Source organism: Leucopleurus acutus (assembly GCF_964270905.1).
Source record: "Leucopleurus acutus genome assembly, chromosome: 10".
NCBI lineage: Eukaryota > Metazoa > Chordata > Mammalia > Artiodactyla > Delphinidae > Leucopleurus > Leucopleurus acutus.
In genome coordinates this window covers 1,991,030-2,011,534 of record NC_139153.1, presented here as the reverse complement: position 1 = coordinate 2,011,534, position 20,505 = coordinate 1,991,030, and the positions used below count along the sequence as shown (strand labels likewise).

The 20,505-nt window shown below is 48.8% G+C and overlaps 1 protein-coding gene across 1 annotated transcript in view; it reads left to right on the top strand.

Moving 5' to 3' along the window:
• The first annotated feature begins 1,737 nt into the window (after positions 1 to 1,737).
• The window catches only part of RUVBL1 (RuvB like AAA ATPase 1), a 34,957-nt gene continuing 16,189 nt past the window's right edge, over positions 1,738 to 20,505 (top strand). The window contains exons 1-4 of the mRNA XM_082847133.1: positions 1,738 to 1,899; positions 5,385 to 5,471; positions 11,873 to 12,005; positions 19,939 to 20,090. Of these exons, the coding sequence (XP_082703259.1) occupies positions 1,759 to 1,899; positions 5,385 to 5,471; positions 11,873 to 12,005; positions 19,939 to 20,090 (513 nt within the window). The 5' untranslated portion in view covers positions 1,738 to 1,758. The remainder of the gene's footprint in view (positions 1,900 to 5,384; positions 5,472 to 11,872; positions 12,006 to 19,938; positions 20,091 to 20,505) is intronic.

Below are 20,505 nucleotides of genomic sequence, written 5' to 3'. Positions count from 1 at the left end.
GCGTCGTCTTCTGTTGAAATGAAAGGAACTGCCTGGCTCTGCAGCCAGGCCCAGCTTCTTTGCACACTGGACCTGGGGTCTAGGCCTGGGAAAGGCATTTGCTCAATTTGCGATCTTGGACAAACTCCATCCCCTTGTAGGGCCTCAGTTTCCTCACCTGTAAAAAGAGAATGCTAGGCTGGATCAGATGTTTGAACTGTTCTTTAGCAGGAAAAACATGTAACAGCTCTGGTGGAGGGGGAGGTGGGGGTCAAAAGTTTCCATTCACTGACAGAAACCATTATCAAGTCCCATAAGATCCGCTGTGTAAAATACCTCCAGCAAAACTGCATGATTTTGTGTGTATGTGAGTGTCCAAAGCCCTACTGAATTTATAAGAAGCCTTAACTGTGAGCCAGGCTGTGTGCCAGACACTGGGGTTAAAATGATGAACAACACAGACGTGGTCTACACTTTCATAATGCCTGCCATTTAGTGGGAGAGACTAACATTGACCTGATAGTCTTGCAAGTAATCAGAAACCTAGACTCAAAAGTTATGATGGAGAAGTACAAGGAGATGTGAGAGTCAGGAACTCCTGCACCTGGATTTGACTTCAGGTCTGTCTCAACCCTAATGCAAGCTCCCCTGAGCTCTGGGCCAGTCCCTCCCTTTCTCTGGACCTGAGTCCACTCAGGTGTGAAATGGTGACATAACGTCTGCTTCCGAGGATGTTATCCTTCTGTCAGGGATTGGTCCAGGCGTTACCACATCATGGCGCCTTCCTTGGCTCTCCAGCTTTTCCAGATGGCCCTGCTCTGGGCTTGCACACCACGTGGGGGTACCTGCTTTGGCACACCTCATGTTGCAAGTTTCCCAACTAAGGACTGAGCTTGTCAAGGCTGGAGATTTTGTATTTTATGTGTGCATCCTAGTGCATTGTACTGTCTGGCTCACAGCAGGTGCTAACAAATGTTTGTGGAATGACTGGGTGGATGGGAAGAGTACACTTTTGGGGGGAGTGTTAATATCATCACGGAACCGGACAGGACACAGCCACTGGCTAATTGTCTCACCTGAGGTCGTGGGATGGGATGAGATTTACACCGGCTGCAAAGCCTGAAGTCCTCAGGTGGAGTTCCAACTCTTCTGATTACTTGCTGTGCGTCCTTCATAAGTTATTGGGCCTCTTTTAGCCCGCACCTTTATCTGCATTAGGAATTACACTAAACGTCATCCACAGCCAACTTAATCTAAGTAAAGGGAGACGTGGAGGCGAGGAGAAGAGGAGGACAAGCCCAAGGCGGATGCTGAGCACAGCCTCCCCAGGGAGATGAAAGGCGTGGGAGTCAGAAAACTGCTTAGTGGGCACAAGTCGAAGCTTAAGTTCTAAACCTGTCTCTTCATCTCCAACACCGAGGTCGAACTTGAGCTCCGCAAAAGGGTATCCATTCGAATGCGGTCACTGACGCGAAGGCGCCGTGAAGAGCGGAACTCGGGCCCTCACTGCGACGCAGCGGCTCTTTCGGGCCCACCCGGGCGGGAAGCGCCGGCTGCTGGGGAAGCCAACCTCGGGACACAGCCGGAAGTGAGTGGGCGGAACCTTCCCGGCAGCCGCGACGGGCAAAGCCAGGAGCCAATGGGGCGCTGAGGAGTTCCCGCCGCGGCCAATGGGGAGCTGACCGAGGCGGGGCCGGACCAGCCACCTGGTAACGGCCGCGTGGTAACCGGCTGCGCGCTGCTAGGGCTGAGCGGGCGCTTGGGTTCCAGGTGCGCAGGATGAAGATCGAGGAGGTGAAGAGCACCACCAAGACGCAGCGCATCGCCTCCCACAGCCACGTGAAGGGGCTGGGGCTGGACGAGAGCGGCCTGGCCAAGCAGGCGGCCTCGGGGCTCGTGGGCCAGGAGAACGCGCGCGAGGTGTGGCGGCGGCGCGGGAGCTGAGGCGGGGGGACTGAACTGAGGGGGAGACTGAGGCGGGGACGGGGCTGAGGTGGGCCCGGGCGGCGCGGACGTCCCGGGGCGCGGCGACGACCCCGCGGCCTCGCTGCTGGCCGCGAGTCCTGACTGACCGCCGCTCGGGGCCAGGCCGTCCGCGCGGCACGGGGGTCGGCGGGGAGAAGATGGGCCAGGTCCCTGCTCTCTGGGGGCTCGCGTTTCAGACACAGACATTTAAACCGCTGAACAGAAGGGCCGTTATTAGACTTCGGGGATCCGTTCGTGCGGGGCTCTGCGGGCCCGGGCACGGCGTTTGAGTTGCTGTGAGCGCAGTGAGAGGCTCTGGGACTTTTATAGTCGGGAGGTGATCCGCCTGAGCAGGTGGCAGCTACAGAGGCCTTTCTGAACGTTCCCGTTAAGCCCACTTCTGCTAAGTGGTGCTGGTGCCAAGTGCCTTCGGCCGCATTATCACAGAACTGTTCAGGCTCTGTGTGTGTGTGTGTGTATTTTTTTTTTTTTTTTGATGAAAACATTGAGGGCGGGAAAGGTCACTTCACCCATCCGCTTGCCACCCCGTTTAGTAATAGTAATGCTGGAGTTGGTGCCTGTGTGCCCCTGAGTCCTGAAGCAGCGCGCTCTGTGGTAGGACCGCCCCCTCGGGCCCCTTCAGCCCTCACTTCAGCCCGTTTTGCCCCTCTGCCCCTGCGGTGGCTCGGCAGCTACAGAACTCCTGGGTAGGACTCTCGCCGCCTAGCCTGACTGTGCTAACAGAAGGGGCCGAAGAGAAGCCTCTGGTTGCCATTTGGAACATCAGGTTTCCAGAGAGGAGATAGTGACAGGGCCAAGGTGACTTCATCCAGCTTCTGCTCTCGGAGGGCCTGTGTCTGCGAGTAGCTGACGCTGTTGAGTGCTTTTCGTGTGCCGAGCACTGTGCTACGCAGCTCCGTTTCCATTGTCTTGTTGTTCATCACCACCCTTATACCTGTCCCTCCTCCGCTTTGTTATGACACTTTTCAGACATGCCAGAAAGTGGAAAGACTTGTGTAGTGCGTACCTGTGTGCCTGAATTCTACAAGTAACATTTTACTCTGTTGCTTTGTCTGCCTGCTCGTTTATCCATCTAACAATCTGCTTTTGCATTTCGAAGTAAGTTGTAGACATTAGCATACTTTACCCTAACCCGTTAGCCTTTGTGCCACTGTGCCGTGAACTCTGTTTTCAGATGAGGAAACTGTGGCTCCTAGAGGTTAGGTTATGGATCTGTGGTACTCGGCTGGTAATTGGTAGAGCCAGGATTTAAACCTAAGTCTGTCTGGCTCCAGAACCCATACTCTTGACTCTGACGCCCGTGTGCCTCCATACGAATGTGAGCTTCCCAAGGATAGAGACCGGGTAGCATCATGTACCCAGAACCTGACTCATTATAGGGACTCAGAAGTTACGTACTGAGTTATTAGGCATCCCACCTCTGCTACCGGGTCCTTGTCTGAGTCTGGTCGCATCAGCAGCCTGTCCTCATCTGAACAGTGAGAGTTAGACTAGGTCATCTTTTAAAGGCCCTTCCAGTTCATACTTTTTAAATTTTGGAATTCACTGGACATGTCTCACTGGAGAGAAGGAGCCTAAATGGAAGAAGATTAAATGGAAGGGGAAGTGTGTGAGTAAGAGTACGTAGCCAAGGTTGGCAAAGGCTCTTCTACCTCTTTTGAGTTGCCCAAAGAGTTCCAGTGCTGAGGATTATGATATCAGAGGTTACTGTGGAAAGACCATAATGGCTCTTTTGTCTTTTTAGAGATGCAGCATGTGAAGAATATCTTCTAGGCTCTGTTAAGTGTACTGTGCTTTTCCAGCTGAGCCAGAAGTGGAATAGGGCACATCCACATGCATTCCTTGAACCCACGTTTTTGAGGGGCTGTCTAAGTGTGGGACCAAGGTACGTCTCCACAGTCCATGGGGAAAGTGGGAGAGGAGATAAGATGTGCTCACAAGACCCTGTCCACAAGGTACCACCCAGGTAGAGGAGCTGTGGGCCTGCCCTGAGGCAAGGACGGTGCACCTTGGAGACAGTTGTGCTTTCGGTTTTTAGATCAGTGTGAGAAACCTTGAGATTAGGTGTTTAAGGAGTGTGATTTTCTCAGCCCTACTCCTTTAGAGTTAAATATTGTAAAATACATAAAACCAGGAACGCATTTATGGAATTTCTAAACACACGTATCAATATGCAGTCAACTCTTGAACAACATGGGTTTGAACGGCATGGGTCCACTTATTCACAGATTTCTTTTAATAAATACATATTAGGGTGCTACATGACCCCCATGTTGGTTGAACCCAGGGCTGCTGAACCACAGATATGGAGGGCTGACTGTATAGTTATGCCCTGATTTTCGCCTGCGTGGAGGTTGGGTGCCCCTAACTTCAAGGGTTCATGGGGTCAACTGTATATATGTGTATGTGTATGCGAAATACATGCTGTCTGTATATAATGTCCATACCTGTCTATATATAATATAGATGCTGTAAATGGCTTAATACTCAGAATACTTAAAATACACGAACGAACAAGTAATTTAATCTTGAGGATTTGAAGGGCATTCCTCGGATCTTAGGATGCTGTAGGTTAAACCTCACGTGCAGCATTTGCTTACAGCATTCCGGGATAGTTAACTGATGGCCAACTAGTAGCATATGTCATTGATTCTTAGCCCTTAGTGGGTTAATTTGGGAATGTGATGAAAGCTGTGACCCCTCCCTGGAAGAATGCACATTTGAACATATACACAGAGTCTCGTTACCAATTTTGAGGTGTGTGGGCCCCTGGAGTATATGCCACTGCTCCCATTTGTACCCCTCCTGTCTGTTATCCACATAGCAGCCATCAAGAGACTTTAAAAACAAATTTTCAGAACATGACATGCGGCCTAAGACTTTTTCACTGGCTTCCCATTACATGTAGACTAAAATCCAAACTTTACTATGGACTGGAAGATTCTGTTCTGAGTGCTGCCCCTCCTGCCTCTACAACCTCATCTTCCCGGTTTGCTTGTTTTCTGAACTCTGGTCAGCACAGCTTTTCTGTCCCTTGGACATGCCAAGCTCATTCCTGTATTTTGAATTTATTGTTTCCTTTGCTTGGAACACTGACTCCTGCCCTGCCTGCAGCTTCGTATATCAAATATAATGTCAAAGAGGCCTTCCCAGATCACTCTTTATTATAGAGTAACCTCTGCCCCCAGCCGCTTGCTCTTTTCTTGCCCTTTTTTCTTCATAGTAGAGATTCTGTGTTTGTATGTCTCCTCCACTAGGACATGAGCTCCATGGCCCTCTACTGCCTCGGGCGCCTAGAACAGTGCCTGTGGTGTCCTGGCACTCGATGAGTCTGAGTTGTGTGGACCAGACACTGGACTTTTTCGTCCTGTGAAACATTTTAATATTGATTTATTATTTCTTTCTATTGTGGTGTCTAGGCATGTGGTGTGATAGTGGAATTAATCAAAAGCAAGAAAATGGCTGGAAGAGCTGTCCTGTTGGCAGGGCCTCCTGGAACTGGCAAGGTACTCATTTTCTCTCATTTTTTAAAATCTACCCAAGAGGATGATCTTAATGTCTAAGCCAAATTCAATTTGTGTCTTAACTAGTCTTTGTTTAGCTAAATTGGTTATATGTATGTTTTTAAAACCAATGTGCAATAATACAGTTGAGTATCTAAAATCCATGCTTCTAAAATTCAAATTACCCTGGCTGACCTCCAGAGAAAAGAGAGTGAAGTCCTCAGGGGTGTCTCATTGTCTCTGTAATTTGTCTTTTATCTCTTTCAAGTCTCCTTTGCTTTGGAAATATATTTCTGTTGGCCTAGGGCTTCATAAAATCTTGGGAGTGACATCTTACTTGAGGGGGAAAGAAAACCGGTCAGCAAGCAACTTTCCAAATGCTCACTTGACCCAGCACTATTCTGGCTGCGTGAGAGATGGAAAGAAAAAGGAAAAAAGGGGGCTTCCCTGGTGGCGCAGCGGTTGAGAGTCCGCTTGCCGATGCAGGGGACACGGGTTCGTGCCCCGGTCCGGGAAGATCCCACATGCCGTGGAGCGGCTGGGCCCGTGAGCCATGGCTGCTGAGCCTGCGCATCTGGAGCCTGTGCTCCGCAACGGGAGAGGCCACAACAGTGAGAGGCCCGCGTACCGCAAAAAAAAAGAAAAAGGAAAAAAGAATAAGAGACGTGATTTTTATCTCCAAGGGCCTTACAGTCTCTCCAGGGCAGAGAGGACACCACGGCAGCATGAAAAACTCCAGTTGAGCGCTAAGCTGCGAGGCATCGCCTGATCTTAAATGCAGCTGGAATTGCAGCGGGAGGTGACACTTGGGCTGGTGTGGCTGGAGGGGTTGAAGCTTGACATTTGACTTGGCAGGGAAGAAAAGGGCCTTCCAGGGCAAGGGTGCAGGACAACTTGTGGGATCTGTGAGGGGCTTGGCTGGGCGCTTGAAACGCACTAGAGTCCCCAGTCTGGGCCCTGCTGTTCTTCTGGAGGGCTGCTTGGTGCAGGAGAGGAGGAGCCTGGGGGAGTCACTGTGTAAAGAAAGGGGTTCCAGCGCTGGTGCTGAGACCCCAGGCAGGTCCCTTAGCCTTTCTGAAGCGGTAGCACAGCCCTGCCTGTTGGAGGGAGCTATTAAAGTGGCGGTTGTAGGATGACGACTCTCATTATCATTTTGAAGTCATATGATTGAATTGATAGTATGTCTTTTACTGGTGTCTAACCATAGGGGAGGAAGTGCTATATTTGTGAACAGGTATAAACGTGAGCTTTAATTCCCTTTCTGCTTGTCACTGTATTTACCATTTATTTGCTTACTGTTCCTTCTCATATCTTAGACCTTTGCTCTCCCTCCATTTCCTTCCTAAAGTACATCATTAAGAAGGTCCTTCTAGAAGTTTGTTGGTGGCAAAGTCAGGTTTGTATTTATTGTGTTGCCCTTGTTTGGAAAGGTAGTTGTGTTGGATATATAATTCAGTTGACAGATGTGTTCTGTCAGTACTGTTTCTCTCAGTGATATTTGCTACCTTTTGGCTTCTGGTGTTGCTTTTGAGAAGACTGGTTTTGAGGATTTTGTCTTTTCTCTCTGGATGTTTTTGGGATATTTTGGTTTTGGTGTTTCACTGTGACATGTCAAAGTGTGGATTTATTTTCATTTATCCTGCTTCATATGGATCTGAGTACATATTGTGTCTAATAAGTTCTGGGAACTGGTCAGCCTTTGTCTCTTCAGATGCTGCCTTTCCCTGTTCTCTGTCTTCTCTTCTGGAGCTCCAGCTAGGTGAGGTTCCACTGCAGAGGTCCTCCGCTTGGGCCGAGTTTGCCCCCCGGGGAACATTTGGCACTGTCCTGAGACGTTTTCGGTTGTCACACTTGGTTGGGCCGGGAGTGCTGCTGGCATCTTGTGGGTGGAGGCCGGGGGGTTTGCAGGGCACCCTGCAGAGCACAGAGCAGCCCCTGCAAGAGGAGTTCTCCAGCCCAAAATGCCCACGGTGCCAAGACGGAAATCCTGGGCTGGAGCTTCTCATTTTGTCTTCTTAGTCTTTGAACCTCTTTTATGTTTTCTGTTGTTTTGACTCTTCTGCGTTCTGAGTAGCTTCATTAGACATGTCTTCCAGTCTGTCTTGTAAGCTGTGAGGAAGCTACTCTTTAATCTAGTCCATTGAATATTTTCCATTTTGAAAAATTTGAAACCTACAAAAGAGTGGAAAGAACAGTTTGATGAATCCCTCTGTACCCTACTCTTAGGTAACTAAGTGTAAATATTTTGTGAGATTTGTGTTTTCTCTATGTTACTTCTGAACCATTTGAAAGTAAGTGCAAGGGACCTTCTCTGTCATTCCCATGATGCTGTCATCCACCCAAGAAATATAATGTTGCTAATAAAATTAGCTAATATCTAGTTTATATTAAAATATCTCCAAGTCATTTCAGTTTGTGGCTCTTTCATTTTTTTATATTTTTAAATTGAATTATAATCACATAGCACACATTGCATTCATTATTGTCTCTTTAGTCTCTTTATCGAGAACGGTTCCTGTCCCCTGCATTTTTGGTTTCTTTTCTTTTATGACACTGACATTTTTGAAGAGCCCAGGACAGTTGTTTTGTAGAGTACCCTACAGCTGTCCTCCAGTGGTTGTCTGATTGTGTCTGAAACATTCAGCTCTTTGGCAGAACGCGATGCAGGTGATGTGTCTGGAACCTGCATCACAACAGGGGGCTGACGCCACGTTCTGCTATGAGGGGACTGGTTCCCTCTGAAATTTATAATCATCTGGGAAGTGACACTTTGAGATGTCCTGAATATCCTTTTACCCTATGGCTGTAGCATTCATTGATGGTCATTGCTTTATCAGTTATCACATTGGTGGTTGCAAAATGGTGAATTTCTAAATCTGTCATATCCTCTACATATATTAGCTTGCTTTTTTTTTTTTGTAATGAAGAAGCCCCTCCTTCCCCCACTCATTATTTTTAATTTCTTCAAAATCTGTTTTTTGCTTATTTGTTTGTTTGTTTGTTTTGGCCGTGCCACGCAGCTTGCAGGATCTTAGTTCCCCGACCAGGGATCGAACCCATGCCCCCTGCAGTGGAAGCGTGGAGTCCTAACCACTGGGCCTCCCGGGAAGTCCCAAAATCTGGCTATTTTTGATAGCCTCTTGTTCCTTGTTCGTGAAATACTTTCTTGTTTATTTTGTATCCTGTATCTGCTTGTGGACTCATGTTTGATCAAATCTGAGGCTTCCCTGATCTCTTGATTAGGGCCAAGTGCTTCCTGAGAGGACTTGGGAGGGCCCCTGCTGTGCTGCCAGGACAGGGCACATGAAGGAAATTTTGTGGCTTGGGTTTTCTGGCCATCAGGCAGTGTAGAGACCAATCCTTAATCTGTTTGAGAGCCTGCTGGTGAGACTTCCTCAGCCAGAGCTGTGGTGAGGCGGACAAGCCTGTGTTTGTCCCTTGGAGATTTTCTCTGTGGCCACCTTGTCTACTGACGTGTGCCCTTCAAGGCTCCTTTTTATCCAGGGGTTTCTGGCATCTGTCAGACACCTGCCCAGCTTCTCAGAGTAGTAAACTACCTTGCAATGATAGTTTACTACTTTGGGTCTCTCGTGACTACTTACTTATTCTAGATGTTTTGTAACAGGAGGGAGTGGCCGTGGCCCTAGTGGCCGCTTTGCTGGAAGCGTGGGTTTCTGGTGCTTTTGTAACATTGTACCCATGGACCTCAACGTTCAGACGACTTAACTGGGTGGCCGGCCGGAGTGTGGTGCTTGTTCAGAGTATGGCCATTCCCCTCCTGAGGCCTGCACACTCTTTTTTTTTTTTTTTTTTGCGGTACCCGGGCCTCTCACTGTTGTGGCCTCTCCCGTTGCGGAGCACAGGCTCCGGACGCGCAGGCTCAGCGGCCGTGGCTCACGGGCCCAGCCACTCCGCAGCATGTGGGATCCTCCCGGACTGGGGCGCGGACTCTCAACCACTGCGCCACCAGGGAAGCCCTACACACGCTTAATGATAGGGCTTTGTGTTTGGGTTTTAGAAAAAGGTGTTCGGATGAAGTTGAAAACAAAGTAGGTTTTTTAATCTTTTGGCAACAGCCTCTTTTTTGTGCCACTTGCATGGGGGGTGGGCACACAGAAATAGGTCTTGGAGATCGGGGTTTGCATCCTGACCCTTGTGCTTGCTAACTGTTTGACTTTGGGTGAGCTGGAAATTTCTGAGTTTCGGTTTCTAAATTCACAAAAGGTGAACTAGATTATCAAGTTCATAGGCTGCTTGGGAGGGTTCAGTGGGATCCCTCGTGCAAGTCACCCAGCCCTATATAGTAGGTGTAGGTATAGTCTGCACAGTAGCCACATCATATGCCAGCCTTCTGGGAGCCTTTAAATGGAGGAAACTAGACACACCTGAAGCATTTCTTAACCAAGCATTTATCATATTTTAATGGAATATGTCGATCATCTCTTCTGTATTTGGTAGTGGTGGGGGTCTGCATTGAATCAGATGCAGCACTGTCTTTGGAGTTCACAACTGAGGGAGGGGAGTTGGTGCCTGTAGCGACAGGGGAAGAGAAAGAGGAGTGACTGGAGAGGTGGCGGGGTTTGGATAGAAGGTGAGCGTGGCAGGCCTGAGGCTCCTGCTGGGAGTCCTGGTGTCATTGTGCTGCTACCTGCCCCGTTATGCTCCAGAGATTTTCCCTTCGCTCTCAGGATACAAGAGAATACAGCTTTAGAGGTATCAGCCTTGAGGGCACAGACTCAGATGCCCACTCAGACGGGCAGTGGGGCTGAGTGAAGCGCCCGGGAGCCCACACGAGCCCTTGCTGGGGAGGCAGCTGCCCGCGTGTCCACTCCCAGTGCTGCCATGTGGTCATAGGGGCCCCTTGTGGCCAGACCTTCTTGCCTCTCAGAAGAAGCTAAATAATTGTATTTTTATGTGAAATTTCCCAACATTAGAAAATGGGCAACAATTGAGTTTAAAAACACACATGAGGACTTCCCTGGTGGTGCAGTGGTTAAGAATCTGCCTGCCAGTGCCGGGGACATGGGTTCAATCCCTGGTCTGGGAAGATCCCACATGTCACGGAGTAACTAAGCCCGTGCACCACAACTACTGAGCCTGTGCTCTAGAGCCCGTGCTCCACAGCAAGAGAAGCCACCGCAGTGAGAAGCCCGCGCACCACAATGAAATGTAGCCCCCACTCGCCGCAACTAGAGAAAGCCCGTGCACAGCAATGAAGACCCAGCACAGCCAAAAAAGAAAGAAAACACACATGAGACTCTGCAGGCCAAAACAGGAGCAGTCTGTGGGCAACCAGTTTGCTACCGGTGATCTAACCCAGGACTTTGATTTGACAGATGAGGAAGTCAGGCACCAGGGATTTGCCATGTACCCAGGGTCACGCTGAAGATTAAACTAGCACCAAACGGGCAGTGAACAGAAGAGGAACCTTTACTGAGCCAGTTTTAAAAGTGTCTCGGAGATCCGTGTCATCCTTCAGTAGCAACCTTGTTTTCTTCCTTAGCCTGTACGCCTTGGGGACCTTACCTGGGCTCTCGTGTCAAAGTTGAGGAAAGGTGAAAACAGTAGTAAAAGGCCGTGGTGTTTCCCCGTCCTGCACCAGCTTGAAGGCACTGGCTTTTCATACTTGCTCTTTGACCGTACATCTGTTAGTCTTCGTCTGTTCGGCATCTGCCTCTGGTAGTTATCTTAGCAAAAGCAGATTTGTAGTTTATTAGGGCATGTTCAAGTGTAACTTCACCAGTTCATAGCTTCAGAATCCTAGCTTGTGTGTCATTCTTCATGGTTTGCGGGGCCACTCAGCATAAAGTGAACGTCCTGTCATTTGTTCCTTGATTATTGATTTCTAATGGGTTGTAAGTTGGTGCCTTCCTGTGTCTGTAAAGACAGAAAGCAGTATCTCAAAGACCCAGTGGTGCTGTTCTACTGCGACGAGGTCAGAACCCTGTTTTGACACTGAGGGAACAGTTTTGGGAGACTATACTGACTATTCTGATGGGAATCTGATCTCTGGAACCCTGCTGTCAGACTTTAAGGTTCCACTGTGCCATTTTCTAGATTATGGTACCGAGGACGTGTTATCTAATGAGTCTCAGCTTTCTCATTTGTGAAATGGGGAGAGTAGCGGTGTCCACTTCGTAGGGTGAGTGGAAGGGGCATGAGAAACATCGGGAACTGGACTGGCCAAGTCTCAGTCGTGACAAGTGTTGTGATGACAGGGCCCATTTTGCTAGAAATCGACTGTCCACAAAAGTCATTAAACGTTTATTGTGAAACATGCAAACCGTATTAAAACTAAAGGGCTAGAGTTTCAGTTCCTAGTTAATAATTTTTTTATAGCATATGTTCCTGAATTGTATTTCAAGAATGTGAAACAAGTGCATTTCTTTTGTTTTCTTCTGTAGACAGCTCTAGCTCTGGCTATTGCTCAGGAGCTGGGTAGTAAGGTCCCTTTCTGCCCGATGGTGGGGAGTGAAGTTTACTCCACGGAGATCAAGAAGACAGAAGTGCTGATGGAGAACTTCCGCAGGGCCATTGGTGAGTACCCTGCCTGCGCCCAGTACCCATCTGCGCCTAATACCCTGTCCATGCCTGTCCGAGGCTTGTCCTCACCTGCCTCTTCCTTGTGAAAATGCCTCTAGGACTTGTATTCGTGGCACTGCTGTTTTTCTTTTGGTGCCATTAGAGTTATCTTTGCAAACGAAACGAAAACCCAGTTCTTCCAATGGAAGTGCTTTAGCAGCCAGCGAATGTGAGCCCAGCTGTGGGGCTGGGGCTCTTCATCTGACAAAGTAGATCTTCCTGGGGGCCTTACTGTGCTTTTAGAGATGACAGTCCCCTGAAAAAGTTCTGGATGTAAGCCAACAGCACTGTGTGTCGTGCTGTCAGAACGCCCGGCCTGCATGCTGAGCCGGTCAGCAGGCGAGGAAACCATGTGGGACGGTGGACCTTCAAGGCTGTGGTGCCAACCGTGCAGGGCCTGGAGCTGCTGTACTGCCTGCCTGTGACGTGCCAGGCCTGCCACTGACTGTGGCCTTTCACTCCCCAAGAGGAAATTCTCAGTCTGCATTTTGCATCTGATGAAACAGAGTCTCATAAAGTTAAATAACTTGCCTACTGTGACCCAGCTAGTAAGTAGCAGCAGCCCTGCAGTCTGACCCTACACCTGTCTGACTCTGGGGCTCCAGGTCAGTTCTCTGACCATGTGCTGCGAGCAGAAAATGGCCGCTCTCCTGAATTTGTACCTCTTATCAGCCAGGACTTCTGGGGCGTTCTCCTGGCCTCATTCCTGCTGATCTAGTTCTGGGGAAATCTTAGTTTCCCTCAGACCTACTTGTAGACATAGCTTATTCCTGTTAAGCTATGAAAAAATATGTAATGCACACGTGAGTGTCTATATCTAGGATATACTTGCTGAGTTACAAGTATGAACACTTGTCAGAGTGCCCGTGTTATTTTACAGTCCCTTTGGTTGTCAAAACAAGGTAAGGGGCTTCCCTGGTGATGCAGTGGTTGAGAGTCCGCCTGCCAATGCAGGGGACACGGCTTCGAGCCCTGGTCTGGGAAGATCCCACATGCCGCAGAGCATCTAAGCCCGTGCGCCGCAACTACTGAGCCTGCACTCTACAGCCCGCAAGCCACAACTACTGAGCCCGCGTGCCACAACTACTGAAGCCTGCACACCTAGAGCCCGTGCTCCCAACAAGAGAAGCCACCACAGTGAGAAGCCCGCGCACCGCAGCGGAGAGTAGCCCCCGCTCACCGCAACTAGAGAAAGCCCGCGCACAGCAACGAAGACCCAACGCAGCCAAAAATAAATAAAATAAATAAATTTATTAAAAAACAAACAAACAAAAAGCAAGGTAAGTATTCTCAAGAAGGAAACTTACTAGAAAACGCCAAGGAAATTATGAAGGTTTAAGAAAGAGTAGATTTGTCTAAGCCCAGAATTCTTTCCTCAGGAATGGTAGAGTCTAATTGAAGGGTATGGTCATGTAGGGCCTTAGAACATGGTAGGGCTTTGCGTGCTACGTGGTGCGAAATGAAGGGAGAAGCAATGGGAGAGTGGAGTCCCTGTGGCTGGGTGTGGAGAGTGAGGGCAGAAGCAGGGAGCCCACGAGGAGTCTGAGCAAGAGGTGGTGGTGCGTCGGCCGGCGCGGTGGAGCTGGGGGTGGGAGAAGTGGTTGGATTCTGGGTCTGGTGGGATGGTGGAGCTGATGGAATTTCCTGAGAGATTAGTTGTGGGACTGGAAGAGAGAGAAGAGAGAGGAGGTGAGGATGAGTGCCAGGCGCTGCCGGGTTTGGAGGTGGGAGTATGGGGAGGAGCAGACTGGGCATCTGTTGAATGTCGCTGTGGGTGTAGTGGGCCGCGTTCATCAGTGTAGCCCCAGTTCCTGGCCCACGGTGGGTGCTCCGTGACGTTTTTCTGAATGAGAGAAGGGGTGCACTTTGAAGCAGGTAGAAGAAAACAGAGGCCTCTAGCCCTCAGTCTGTGTCTGGTCGATAGACAGATGTTGTTTGGTTTACACAGTGTTTTTTAATAACTTTTGAGTGAGTTGCCAGTATTTGGAAATTGGGAGACGTCCCATAGAATGAAAGAAGCTTTCATTCCCTGGCAGCCGCGGTGGTCCAGGCGAAGCAGGCACCCTCCCTAGCAGAGCGGCCTGCACCAGCTCGCCCCGGTCTCCTTGTGGCACTCGCTCTGCTGCCTTACAGTCCCTGCCAGGGCCCTGTGAGCACTGGACTTTGGGACTCTTGTTAGAGGTTGGTTTAGAAACCAGAAACTGTGCACTCTGTCCATAGGCTAAGTTCTGGATTTTTTAAACTGCAAAGTATTTCCTACTGGAAATATTTTTTACCTTGAAACACTGGATTTCTTTTTTTTGTGCCTATTTTAAAGTGACATATAACATACACATAGAAAAGTGTAAAAATATCTATAGTTTAACAATAATGAAGTAGACGCTCATGCAGTCACCATTCAGCTCAAGGGACAGAGCACGGGCGGCACCACAGACATGGCTCGTGCCCTCACAGGTCATAGCCCCTCACCTTTCCTACACGTCCCCCACAGAGCGCAAGAGTGGTGTGGCAGTGGCTTCTGTGGCAGTCATAACCCTGTACACCCGGGTGTGTGTCCTAGGCAGTGTGGCTTAGTTTTGCCCCTTTTATCAACTTTATCTGAGCGGAACCTACTTTAGGTGCTGTGTCTTGCTTCTTTACCAGGCTTTTCTTTGTGAGGTTCAGCTCGTGGTATTGTATCTGGAATAACAGTGGAAGTGGCTCACAGGACCCCCTTCCTAGTTTAAAATCTTTCTGAGTACTTCTCGAAAACTTAATGAACATGTGACAGATTTTATTTAACTCATTAAGTAATGAGATAAAAAGTAAGGTGTTACAATTAGTTCAAATATCTGAGTACATTTTAAATGTATTTTTATTTATTAAAAAAAATATTTTTCTGGACTTCCCTGGTGGCGCAGTGGTTAAGAATCCGCCTGCCGATGCAGGGAACACGGGTTCAAGCCCTGGTCCGGGAAGATCCCACATGCCGTGGAGCAACTAAGCCCGTGCGCCACAGCTAGTGAGCCTGTGCTCTGGAGCCTGCGAACCACAACTACTGAGCCCACGTGCCACAACTACTGAAGCCCGCGTGACTGGAGCCCATGCTCCGCAACAAGAGAGGCCACTGCAGTGGGAGGCCCACGCACCGCGATGAAGGGGGGCCCCCCGCTCACTGCAACTAGAGAAAGCCCGCACGCAGCAGCGAAGACCCAACGCAGCCAAAAATTAAAACACACACACACACACACACACACACACACACACACACACACACACATGTATTTTTTTTTCTGACATTGATAAAAGATGACGAAACGCACCTTTACATGAATGCATATGTTTGGGTTGCTTAAAGTTAACTTACATGCTTTAAAATTTGAAAAAACAGAGATAAATTTCCTGGGATTCTGTTTTGTGATTTGCCATTTTTGAGGGGACGAGACAATGCGGTTCTTTTGATGGCAGCAAGGTGAAGAGAAGTTTCTTGATCCTGACACAGAGTAAAAAGACAGGCCATTGACTATCTTCAAAAAGGAACCCTGCCCGTCTTCCTCTGCCTTTGAATTCCTGTGAAGTGGCGGAGGGGTTGGGGAGGAAGTGGTGAGCTGCCCAGAAATGAAAAGCAAGGAGTCTGTGCTGTTTCCTTGGCGTGATGAAGGTCCCTGTCAGGGATGTAGAAACCTGAGCCAGCAGATGAAACCTGTGCCGTTCACGATGTCATTGCCGGAGATAGCGCCAGCCCGACCCTGTTCCTGGCTAACAGCCGGTTTCATTGTCCATCACCCACATCCCCTGCCTGCTTGTCAGCACAGAGCAACTTCTAAACAAATATGGGGGCTAGTGAGAGACGGGAATGCCTTTCTTCCCCTACTCAAGGAATTTCATGTTACAGTCGTCTACCAGTAAATAGAGGGAAGCAATTCCATTTGAAGGAACTTATCTATGTGGGATATAAAAGTTTTGATTTAAAAATAAATCAAGTTAATTTTAAAAGTACAGAAATTTCCAATTTTGTCACAATCTTCTGTTGTCACAATTCATGTTGTTTGGAAAATTTGTGTCTTGATGTTCAGGAACTAAGCATTAGGTAAGGTAGAAATGAAATGCAGCCTCTCTTTTGGGACTATTCCAAGACTTCCATTTGTAGGTGATCAGATTAAAGGAAGGTGGAGTAAAACTTTAATATCTGAGAGTCTTTGCCCTGACTGGGTTTCTGGGGAAAGAAGGCAAACAACCCAGTGATAGGATAATGACCAGGTTTGAAGGTGGGAAGTGACCGAGAGTGTCTGAACCATGGGCAGTGTGTCTGTGTGCCACTGGGATATTTCCCTATTACGACAGAGGCGGCTTGGTGGTGAGGACACCCAAACCATTACGGGGCTTCCCACCCGCAGAGTAGTGTGCAGCTCCACGTCATGAGCAGAACAGAGTTCTTCACTCATTCTTTAGATGAGTGTCTCTCAGCTGGGGCTGTACGTTGGAACATCTGGGGAGCTTTAAACTCATAAAGATGACAGGGTCCCACCCCTTGAGATTCGGAGGCAAATGGTCTGAGTGCAGTCGAGGAGGGAGGAATTGTAGGAGCTGTCAGGTGAGTGTGCAGGGTGAGAACTGTGAGTGGGTCCAGCAGAGGTTCGGAGCCGTGCTCCCTCAACTTAAGCCAGCAGTGGTCCTCTTTTGCCCGGGCCCACTGGTATTATTTACTTAGGTATTTCTTTTTAAAGTGACTTGGTAGTTTGGTGCACAAATACAGAAGAGTGCACGGAACATCAGTGTATACCTCGGTGGATTATTATACATTGAAAACCCATGAAACTAGCACCCAGTCAAGAAAGAGATTATTGCCAATACCCCAGAGCATCTGTATGGTTACATCTATCCTTCCATTTTTGAGATTCAGCCCTATGGCTGCGGGTAGCCATAATCGTTTCTCATTGCTCCATGATATTCTGTTGTGTGAATACACCACAGTGCAGTTACCTCTCCCACTGCAGGTAGACATGGGACTTTTCCCAGTGTTTGGCAACTAAGAATGATGCTGTGTGACTGTGTCCCTTGGTGCACATGTGCACTCAGGCCTCTTGGGTATATACCTTGGAGTTGAATTGCAGGGTCACAGGTATTCATGTAGTCAACTTTAGGAGACAATAAATACCATGTTATTTACTTACACTCCCACCAGCAGTGTAAGCTTTCCTTTTGTTCGGCATCCTTACCAACTCTTGATATTGCCAGTCTTTTTAGTTTTAGTGATTCTGGAGGTTGTAGAGTAGTATTTTGTTGTTTTTTCTTTTTCCATTGTTAAAATTTTTATTTTGGAAAATATCAAGTACCCAAGAAGTGGTCAAGTGGTACGATGACCTCCCGCATGGTCCCATCTGATTGCAGAGCTGCTTTCATATCTATAAATATTTCAGTTATGTATCTCTGAAAAAGAAGGACTTAAAAAAATACCATTTTCATACCTAGGAAAAATTAACAGTAAATTCTTTAATATCGTCACATATCTAGTTAATCTTCACATTTCAGGTTGTCCCGTGTCATAATATGTTTCTTTTATAGTATTATTATGCAAATCAGTATACAAATAAAGGTCTACATAATAGATTGGTTGGGAAATGTCTTCTATCTTTTAAATCTGTGTTTCCCTTATGTTTCTATTTTTACCTTTGGGCAAAATACAAACTAGATAGAGACTGGGGTCGTACTCAAGGGCTGGCAGAAAGTGGGTGGTGAGCACTGTGGGTACATGCTAACTGGAAGCGAAAGGACAGGGCGAGTTTCATGAGAAAGGCCCTGCGGTAGGATCGGAGGAAACGGGTCCTGGAGACTTGGACCCCAGTCCTGGGTCCACCCTGGAGAGGGATAGACTCTCTGCCTCACCGCTGGCGCTGACGGTTGCATCTGCGAAGCGGAGACAGAGTCCTTCCACGGCTGCTTCGGGGCTGACGGCCCTCCTGCTGTCTCCCGGCCCCAACCCTCTGGACCCGGTGGGGGGCTGCTTCTAAGGGCGAAGAGCTGCTGCAGCCTTGATTCTTAGTTTATTGTTGGTGTGGTCTGCCAGCTTTCCCCTAAGTTCAGGGGTGCCTTCTGTAGCCCATCTTCACCTGATCTGACCCAAGGATGCTTCCCTCCTCACCTTTGAACTGATGGCAGGCACAGTGAGTTAGAATGGCTTTCTTGTTGAAGTTTTTAGAATCCTCTGAAAATAGATTTAATAGCTGTTAACTTACCTGTGGCATGGCTGTGGTTTCGGAGGAAGCCATTTGTGTCTCTTGACCTGGACTTTGGGAATTAGAGTCTGTGCAGGAGTGTGTATGTGTGTTTTCAGAGAAGCTGGGGTGGTGATGTGCATTTGTCTTCCTATTTTAAGAAAAACTTCAGTTACTAATGATTACCATTGCTTTGTTAGAAAAACCCAGTTTCCTTTTTTTCTCAAGTTACTGTAAATGTTATTGAAGCATAACGTGCATACATACAGAAAGGAGCATAAATCGTAACTGTAGCTCGATGAGTTTTCATGAAGTCAACACACTCACGTAACCAGCACCCGGATCAAGAAACAGACCTTACTAGAACTCCAGAAGCTGCTTATACCCTCTCTAGCTACTCTTCTTGTCCCCCGGGCCAGCAGGCAGAGACATGCGTGTATCGCATGAGGGGAAAAAACGTCTGATCCGGACAAGGCCTGGGTTTTCGTGCTGAGTTTGGGGGTGCCGCGGTGCAGGGGCTGTAGCATCCCGTGGCGCCCTCCTAAGAGATCATGGGCCTTATACAGAACTTGCGGGTACATCTGCAGGCAGATTTCTTGGGTGTTGGATGGTCTGCCTGATAACACCCCCTCACCCCTAAGTGACTTCTTTGGCCCGTCCATTCACGTGTGCCTGTGGGGCTGAGCCTTCAGCCCGGGTGTTGACAGTCTCGCGGGGGCCGCTCGGCGCTGCAGGTCCCTGCACGGGGAGATGCAGGGTGCCAGGTGGTGACTGGAGGGTGAGGAAGAAGGAAGGGTTGTGTCAGGGCAGCTTTGTAGAGCCGGCAAGTCTCTACCTGGAAGTCTGTGAGGCCAAAGGGAGGGAAGGATGCTTCCGGCAGCAAAAACATTGTACTTGAGGGCACTGAGGCCATCTTCTAAAAATTAACTTGACAGCAAACATTTATTGAACAGCTAATGTGGGTGATGTTTAGAACAGGAGAGAGAAGTCTGCCTTCATTTACAGTATTCTAATCTAAGAACTGTAAATGCTTTATTATTGGGGGCGGTTTGCTTTGGAGATGAATTGCAAAGAGTTGTAGAACCACCCGCTACAAATCGTGAATGACAGCTGGGTGTTTCTCCTTGGGGTGTGCAGTGAGGAGCAGCCCGGGGCCCAGATGCCTGGCGGGGTGGCTGTCCCTTGCTCTCAGCATGGACCTCTCATTATTATCCTATGCCTTGCTCAGGCCTGATGATGTCAGAAGGGGTGTGGTGAGTTACTCCACTGGTTTTAAAAATTTCCTTCAAGAGTCAAAAATGCAGGAAACCAAGGCCCATGTAGTTGCTGCTCCAGCGGAGTAGGATGGTTTGGGTCCAGAGACAGGATTAGAGGCTTAAGCTAAGTTTCACCCCCTTGGAGGAGTAGCAGTTGTCTGAAACAATTTTGAGGACCGATGGCCTGTGTGTCTAGTTCTAGATCTGAACCTAGAAGGTCCCTTTGAGAAGGTGAAATAGAACAGTTCTCTGCGTTCCGAGCAGCTCCTCCACTACGTGTGTGTGGGCAGTGCTTCCCCACCCAGGGTTATGTACGGGTGAGGCTGACTTGTTGGTTCTTATGACGTGAAGGTTTTATGGCTAAAATGGCTGTTAAAAGAATGAGAGGGAGTCGTGCTTCTCACCAGGGCTCGTTCATCTGCCGTGTTTCTCTTCCAGGGCTGCGGATAAAGGAGACCAAGGAGGTATACGAAGGCGAGGTCACGGAGCTCACCCCATGTGAGACGGAGAACCCTATGGGAGGCTACGGCAAGACCATCAGCCACGTGATCATAGGGCTCAAGACAGCCAAGGGGACCAAGCAGCTGAAAGTGAGTGCCTGCTCGTGGGCCGTCGCTCTGCCCCAGGGTCGCCCCATGCGGCGTGACCTGTCTGTGCACAGGGCCGACGGAGTCACATGTCGGGCAGGGCTGGCACACGGAGGACTCAGTAAAGATGTGGCTCTTCTTCTCTTCTTTTTATTTATTTATTCATTTACTTATTTTTGATTCCGTTGGGTCTTTGTTGCTGCGCGCGGGCTTTCTGTAGTTGCGCAGAGCAGGGACTACTCTTTGTTGAGGTGCACGGGCTTCTCACGGCGGTGGCTTCTCTTGCTGCGGAGCACGGGCTCTAGGCGTGTGGGCTTCAGTAGTTGCGGCTCGCGGGCTCAGTAGTTGTGGCTCGCAGGCTCAGTAGTTGTGGCTTGCGGGCTCTAGAGCACAGGCACAGGCTCAATAGTTGTGGCGC